Source organism: Cornus florida, unplaced genomic scaffold, assembly GCF_030987335.1.
Source record: "Cornus florida cultivar Cherokee Brave unplaced genomic scaffold, ASM3098733v1 CherokeeBrave_3.0.0_Hap2_Chr01, whole genome shotgun sequence".
Taxonomy (NCBI): Eukaryota; Viridiplantae; Streptophyta; class Magnoliopsida; order Cornales; family Cornaceae; genus Cornus; species Cornus florida.
In genome coordinates this window covers 40391598-40400459 of record NW_026775571.1, presented here as the reverse complement: position 1 = coordinate 40400459, position 8862 = coordinate 40391598, and the positions used below count along the sequence as shown (strand labels likewise).

At 35.7% G+C, this 8862-nt stretch overlaps 1 protein-coding gene across 1 annotated transcript; it reads left to right on the top strand.

The window, feature by feature from the left end:
- The first annotated feature begins 453 nt into the window (after nt 1-453).
- LOC132295169 (peptide methionine sulfoxide reductase B5-like) lies at nt 454-8121 on the top strand. The gene is made up of 3 exons (XM_059793321.1): nt 454-690; nt 7567-7723; nt 7807-8121. The coding sequence occupies exons 1-3, from the start codon at nt 596-598 to the stop codon at nt 7969-7971; spliced, it is 417 nt and encodes a 138-aa protein (XP_059649304.1). The 5' UTR covers nt 454-595; the 3' UTR covers nt 7972-8121.
- Nucleotides 8122-8862: the final 741 nt, after the last annotated feature.

The window sequence follows — 8862 nt, the reverse complement described above, 5'->3', positions numbered from 1 at the left end:
AAGATTGTTTGTTCATATTTCTTGTAATGCAAAAGATAATTGTTATGGTAATCCGTGAGTTAAAACAATAGATGTAGCTATTCATAATTTCTGTTTTGTTTTTTCTTTATTTTCTTAAATTTCAAATCTTAAATTTTTCTTTTTTCCTTTTCTTCGCAGATGACAAGTTCAGAAGATACAATCCGCGGATTGGATCCGATCCGATCCGTCATTTCACGGATCCGATCCGATCCGATCCATGGACTAACGGATTGGTGACGGATTCAAAATCTCCTAATCCGTTGCGAACGAATCGGATTAGAATTGATGCCCAATCCGATCCGATCCAATTCATGGCCACCCTACTTAAACCCTCCACTTTAAGAGATAGATCAGATACATGAAATGGGCGAGCTAAAAGGCAAACATTCTCTCTGTTTCTTTCTGCTGAGTTGTCCTTTTAATTTTTTCCTTTTCACACTTACCAGGGTTATATGCATTAATAAGCCCCCTCTAACCCAATTTTCCAGCCAAGTTCATTTTCCCGGAAAATTTATATTGGTTTCCCGACCAAACCGCGTCTAGTTTGTTGACTTTTCAGTACTAGAAGTTAGCCATGGCCGCTCCTGGTTCGGGTCAGAAATCAGAAGAAGAATGGCGAGCTATTCTCTCTCCGGAGCAGTTTCGGATCCTACGCCAGAAAGGAACAGAGTAATACCACTGTTTCTCACACTTGTTTTGAACCAACACACACATATTACACACACAAGCACCTATGTGTCTTCATATAGCTCTTAATTTTAATTAGGGTTCATGCCCTTTGTTTCATCTTTGGATTGGCATTGAAAATACATTAATTAGGTTAAACTTCATTTTGTTGCTTGGTGTTTTTGATCAAATGACCGTTATGGAATTATGATTGTGGGTTGGGTTTTGGCTATATACCCATTTGATGGCTCTGGTGATTCTTAGCGCATGTTTAAGTAAACAGTATTTTGATTATTGAGTTGTATTGCTGACTTTCTTTTCCTTGGAACTTTTAAGATATTTCGAGCTTTGAGTTTATTGTTCATGTTATGATGGAACAAACTGAAAATTGATTACACTAATAAAAAATTGCTAATGATTGATCTAATGGGTATGACCTTGGATCAACCAATTCTTTGGTGCTAGAGAGGGCAAACCAGGTTTTAGTGATATATGTTTATTCTAGGAATGCAAAGGTAAATATCAATTCAATAACAATTCTTAGTCAATTGGGCAAGATTTTTATGGATGATTGTTGAGGAATTGAGCTTTATTTTGGTATTCTTTGTTGTTCTCAGTGTTCTTTCTTCCCACAACACACACACACACACAACAAACTTGGTGGTTGTGTTCTTATTTCTTATGAAGTCAAATACTACAACTTGGTGGTGGAGTGGTGAGGTCAGAAGGAGAATTGCATAATGTGGAGGATGAAGTTGCACAAATATCATTTAGATTTTTAATTTATTTTTTTTACTACTAGTCTACTTTTCTACTATTATATTTTAATTTTACATTGACAACATTCCAATTTTTTTTAGGAAAAAAAAGAAAAGAAAAATTTCCAATGCCTGTTTGACTTGCGATAGCCATGTTTGTGGTGTCAATTTTCTTTAAAGAAAGAAACTTTGACACTTTTGGCTGAAGTTCATCTTATTTTCAAGATTGTCAGACAATGCTCCTTTTTAGACGTTTTGTGCTATGTAAAGCTTGTGTTTGGAAGTTCTTTGAGATGTGTCTTCCTAGCGTTCGAAACAATAGATTTTGTTTGAAACGTGAATGCGTCCACAGAGTGTAGGACTCATCTCCACAATACCTGTTAAATGTTAGTGCCTCTTAGGAAGAAGCCCTTCAATTTCCTGGTTAATGTCAAAGCAAACCGGTAAACTGTGAGATCAGAATATAGTTATAGAAATAGAAAACTGATGATGAGTTAGAATATGATTTAGTTGTTTGAGATTCCAGCCTTAATCAGACATGGGTCTTCTTCTTCGTCACTCTCCTCTTGAGATTCCAGCCTTAATCAAACATGGTCAGCTACTTGATTCCATTTACTTTCTTTCTTACACTGTAGAACTATCTGGACAAAAGTGCCCCTCCTTTTAAAGTAGTGAGACAAACCTACGCGGGACCCTTTACTTGGCACTTGCCTAGGCAACATGTCAGCAAATTCAGCTCACTGGGTTGTTCCAAGGCACTAGTGCGATCATCACCTTAAATTAGTGCATTGGTAGGAGCCCGAGAACTTTTGAACAAACCAAGTATTGTACAAAACGTGTATCCACTATTGCTTTACCTTCCTATAGTATTGAATATCATCTCTTCTATTTCATCGTCTCTTCTATTTCTTCTTATCCAGGAGTTGATAGTTCATACAAAAACGTCAAACTGAATCCAAAAAAATGATTTATTTTGAGTATTTTAGTCTGGTAGTAACCCTGTTCTGCTATGCAACTCTTGAGACCATATGGTACAATAAACTTACAAGTTTTTTTCCCACTGAACTCAACAAAGCCTTTTTCCCAATTACCTGGGGTCAGCTTATAAGATTTTCCCTGCTGCCTAAAGCAAATCCTTTTGGGTTTTAGAATATTGGACTTGAACCTCATTGTTTACCCTTGTTCTACTTCCATTGGTATTCAATGTCTGAGACTAAACCATTTTAGTAAATTATTTCTCCTATCACATACTAGTGCCAGCTCTACCCTTTTGCATTTATTTCCTTTCATGCCACTCAGTATCACTACTATGCTCGTTAAATTGATATATTCCTTGAATGGCCAAAATTCTACAGCATAAAGTGTACAAGGTTTTATATACATCTAATATAATTTTAAGGGTAAAATGCAGAAAACTCCCTCACACAATTAGCTATTTGTAAATACCCCCTTGACCGAGCAAAAAAACCCCTGAATTATAAAAATGTGCAGACAAGGACACAAAGTCAGGTTGCTGTAACATGCGAAGAAAAATTATGAAATGGTCTTAAGTAGACTTCATTGTGTTGTAAAGGTAGTTAATAAAAATATATATCTTCAATACAATTTGTCACGTGTCAAAGGAATGAAAAGCCATTAAGAATGACCCACACATTTCATACACCCATCTACTTTCTTTTTCTTCTTCATTTATAAACCTAGGTTACCCCCTCTGACTCCAGTGATAAATGGTGGCAATGGCTGCAGCCTGCACCGGCTCTAGACATCAGTCTGCAGCAGAGAGAAAGTAGGTAGAAAGAGAAATGGAAGCAGAAGTCTTTGTGGCAAGAGCCAAATGGACCGACATGGATATTGTTTTGAACAATCAAACGAGTTTGTTAATGGGATTTTAGAGAGAGACAGTGATGGTTGAAGCGGAGAAAATTCAAACTTGATCCATAAATTCATATATACATATGCCTCTCTGATTTTTCTATCTAAAACTCTATTTTCGAAAAATTTCTTGCTCTCTTTTGATGTCATATGTCTTGATGATCATTAATATGGTGAGGTTGAAGTGTGAGAAGAGGATTGCACCACCCACAATTGTCATTTGTTAAATCCACTGTTGCTGTTGCTGTGATCTATTAATTTTGCTCCTTTGCAATTGATAGCCTCGTGAAAACAAAAGTATGATAAAAAGAACCAAGTTTCTAAATACAATATCAAATTTTGATTTCCTGATTGCAATCATTAAATTTGGGAAAACAAAAAATAATAAGTAAAAAGAGAAAGAAAACTATGTGGCAATTCACTTCCAATTAAGCTAGCTTAGAAATTGATATTTGCATTTGGAAAAGTTGTGATGAAAAGCAAGATATATTCGTGTCTAAAAAGTAGTTTCTAGTAATCAGTAGTTCTGTTGTTGGGAAGCATGGATATGGGCATGTCTGCAAAGAATGGATAGAGAGAAAAAGAGAAGGCCATGTATCCTTGGTGGTCCAATGGCGGTTGAGTAGACAAATGTTGGAGAATAGAGAGAGAGAACTGAGAAGATAAATGGGGAAAGAGAGAAAGAGAAGATAAAGACAATTAGTTGTGCTGGTCAAAAAATGGATTCAGATCAGATATATTAGGTACAAATGATTTATTGGCATTATTGATAACTAAAAGGGTACATTGGTTATCAATTATAAAATATCAGTGACATGCAATGCATGTGATTACAGTTCTGTCTATTTTCTAACAGTAGACAAACAACAGGGTGGTAGCTGCATTTTGAGAAATTTTAGGCATTTTGAGAAATTTTAGGGTTTCTTTTTCCAAATTAGCACTTCAAGTCTTCAAGGGGGTTATTTACAAAAGAATAAAAAAAAAAAAAAAAAAAAGTCTCAGGTATTTTTTTATTTTTTTTTTTTGGATGGATATGTGATGTGATTTACCAGCATTTTTATGAGCATCTCTGTTTTATCCATCTGTTTGTAGTTTTATATGCATGCTTCCCTTTTGTCTGTGTCGATAAAAGGCTTAAAAGCTAGTATAAATCACAAAAACACCCAGTAAGATTATTGAAATATGGCAATACCAGATGTCACAATTGCACCCGATTGGGTTTTTTAGAATTTGCAACTTCTTCCAGACCTTGTGAAAGCCTTTTTATTTTTATTTTTTTTATGGGTAATTAGACCTTGTGAAAGCTTCCTACCTACTCTTTGAAACTTATGGGCAGATTCCTTCAGAAGGAGATGAAGTGCCCGGTTACCATATTACCCTCACAGAACAATTACATATTCCATTAAAAGAACGAGCCGAACGGCTAAGAACTAAATCTCTCTCTCTCTCTCTCATTGTTCCTTTCTCTTTTATCCTCTCTCTATCTAGGCCACTCCAACTTGTCACTTTTACAATCCTCAATGTCTGCCAAGGCATCACCATTAACCTCACGCACCAGCACTGTACTACATCTCTTGAACCTACCATCGCCACTCCACTACTAGACCCTAACTTTCCACAACCTTTTTTCTTTAGTAAAAATAACCTTCACTATAGCACTAATCACTGCCCACCTCTACATTTTCCATCACTACAGGCCTCCACCACCCAGACCACCATAACTATATCTACTTCAGTTAGCCCTCTAATAAATAATATTTAATAAAACGAATTTGGTTCTAAGATGTATAATTAACAATTATATTACTTCACAACTAAATTTTGTTTTGAAAAACCTGGTTTTGTTCAAATTAATATATATATATATATATATATATATATAGAAACTTAATCACATATGTGTTTAACAATGAGAAAGTGATAAGTTTTCTTTCACACCCAGTTTACCATTTCTACCATTTAACCCACCAGCTTTTTTAATTCTCGTTTACTTTCTCTCTCTCTATCCACCATTGCTGCTACCATTCACCTGAAATCAATGTTTTGACTCTCCCAATGCATGAAGTACCTTTGTCGAACACAAAGCACGAGATATGTGCCCAACATGTTTGGTTGGGTATGCACCTAGCAAGCATTTGATAATTTTATAACATAACTGTGCATAAAACACATGTCCATGTAACATAGCTTAAAATAGCGACTCATTTACTAAACATTCATGCACCAAAGCTAGGAATACACCATGGCCACCATTTAAACACAAAATTAGAAACAGAAACTGAAATTTAGGAAGTGGTAACTTGCAGAAATTTCGGAGAGAGAGAGAGAGAGAGAGAGAGAGAGGGAGAGAGAGCGAGCTGTCAAAATTATGGAGGGAGGATAAAAGTGTTAAGAGAATGAGGGACTTTAGAAATTGGGATTATATGTCATTTCTTATAGAGAGGTGTCGTTAATCATGCTTGTCCTCATCAATTCACAGTAAATTAAATGCAAAAGAAAACAGAGCATTATCAGTCTTTAGAAGAGGCTATTGTGGAGATAATAGATAGACTTTTGTAGAGAAGCAGACAGAGGGAGTTTGTTTGCTGAACATATAGAGATTACAGTCCCTTTTGGCATTTTATTTCTCTGGAACGCGTTTATTCTTCCTTCTCCCTCTAGACTCTCTTTCTCTCCCTAATTCCTCTCTCTGCTCTATTGTTTACTTTTGATTAGACCATACCAATCCGGGAATGCATCCACGAGGGCTCCATCAGATGTTGTGGATGAATCTACTAAGAATTTGATCTAATCTGATATATGGTCTTATTCGGCATATATTTGAGCTATGCTGGTGTGCTTTAGATTTTTAGTGGAAGGTGATAAGGTGCTTTAGTTTTAAACTTGTGTATATATAGTTGCAAATACATATATAATTGTCACCTCCCATTGGGATCGAAAGCAGTGCGGAGAAGGCAGACAGAGAAGTCAAATGGAATGGGAATTGAGAGGATTGAGGAAACTGCATGTTCTGTGCTTGTTTTGTTGCCAGCAAATTGCACTGTCAAGCCACATCGAACTGACGCCAATGCCATGTGGTGTTCATAATGGTGGTGATGTGACTGATCCGGCAATGATCATTTGATAAAAAATGGTGATTATGTGGTGGTTAGTGATTTAGTTGCATTATTTGCACTTTTTTGGATTTTAGGTTTTAAAATTACGTCTCCTGGGTTACATACTTGATGGACACTGAGAATGCTAACATTGGGGGAATCTGTCACTAAGTTTCCAAAAGGGGAGAATTTTGAGTTGCAGAGGGAAGAGGGGAGCTATTTTTCATTAACTTGATGGAGTGTATTTGTCGTTCACCCTAAAAGATACTCTAGCTAATATGGTTAAAATGGTCACCTCAATTGTGTGTTGGCCATCTATCTTAATAATACCCTTGTATTGCTTAAATAGTTTTGGTTTGTGATAGAAAATATCCGTCACTTGTTAATGTAAGTTTGACTAAAAGTTGTTGATGCCAACGAAAATCCCTTCCCCCAACGCTTCTCCTATAAAATTATCACAATCATTTTATGATGGAGAAATTGTAAGTATGCATTCTTTGTTGGCTATTTTATGTGAATTTTTACTACTGAATTGTCTTGCCGACAAAAATACCTTCCACCACCACCACTCCTTAAACAAGGAAAAAAAATGGTATTAGATGATTCAACCCTCCTCTTTATTTATTTAGTGTTTTTGGGTTTAACCCAAGAATTATTGTGACTAAACAATTCGATTTTATCCCAAGAATTATTGTGACTAATCAGTGCACAATCCGATTACTAAGCTAGTTCTGTGGCACAAAGGACAGGTATTAGATTATTACATATTGCCCAGTGCCCACTCTAATGTTTGGCACATTCAACGGCATAATGAAGGTTATCCACTCCCTTAATTTACATAAAATAATAAGAATACAAGGCAATTCCCAAATGCATAGGTCTTCATTGGTAGTTGGTAGTTGGTAGTACAGATTTGAATGGTTTAAAAAGTTGCACTAACCACTTGCTGCTAGAATTATCGTTGATTGTTAAGTTGGAATTATAATTCCTTGTGTGAAGACTGTCACTGTGAGACACTTTGATCTATGCTTACAATAAATGCATGCAACTGATCCAAAATGTCTTCCAATATATACGATTCCGTAGATGACTTGTGTTGGATACCAATTGAGTCAATTGGCATATTGCGTTGCTTATAAGTTGCTGATATACAGGCTGAAAGGCACCGGGGAATATGACAAGTTCTTTGGTGAAGGGATCTATAATTGTGCAGGTTGTGGGACGCCACTTTATAAATCTACAACCAAATTTAACTCCGGTTGCGGTTGGCCTGCTTTCTTCGAGGGTCTTCCTGGAGCCATTAATCGCAATGTGAGTAACTATTTTTGTTGTGAAATTGTTCATTGTAATGACATCCCTGTTGGTATTTGAAAATAAGAAATGCAAATTTTCAGCCGGACCCGGATGGGAGGAGAACTGAAATTACATGCGCAGCCTGCGGTGGGCATCTGGGCCATGTTTTTAAAGGTGAAGGGTTTCAGACTCCCACCGATGAACGCCATTGTGTCAACAGTGTCTCGGTCAAGTTTATAACTGAGAATTCCCCTGCTTCCCTGTAACAATTTCTTTGAAGGTTGTAATGTAAGAGCAAGCTTCTTCTGTATTACTGGTTATGTTAATAATTATGTTCAATGAATGCTAGTTGGCTTGCTCTGAGAAATGGTTTTGGAAATTTATGTTAATAAAAACTTTTTTTTTTCGGTTGTTAAGTACTTGATATGAAACCCAGGGTTGTTTTTTTATTTTTATTTTTTTTAAAAGGAAAAAATATATATATATATACATTACTTTGTTGTTGACTTCATAAATTTTCCTCTTGAATTGCTTGAATTCATACTTCCTCCCTTATCCTTATGGGATGGAAGCAGTTTTATAGAACCACTCATGTTATATTGAGACCAAGGTTACACCTAGGGGTCCCCAAAAATTCTTCCTTACACCAGGACTACGATGTCTTCTTCGATGTTATCAACTAATCATATTTCATTACATAAGCAAGAATATAACTATTTCAGTGGGCCTCTATTATGTGTCACGAGTAATGCTATAATTGATAACAGTCGCCAATCCAATCGGTTCTCCCGACCATCCACAAATGCATGTATTCTTCGTGTATGAGTGTTTATATTCTTGATTAAAGTGAAAATTAAGTACTAAAAGTTTCAGGAGCTAAATTTATGTGCTGAAGGTTTCAAGTGGTAATCAAATTTATGTGCTGAAGGTTTTAAGTGGTAATTAAATTTCTTTTTTGTTTTGATATCTTTTTCAATTTTCAGCATTCAATAAATGATGTCTCTGTCACTTGAAATTTTATTCTATTTTCAGTGATGTTTATAATTTTATACTTAAATTACATTATCAAAAGGGCTTAATTAGATACAGGTTTAATTCATTTAACATTAAGCAATTTGAGTTATCAAACAGCATATAAGTAATAATATCTCACTATA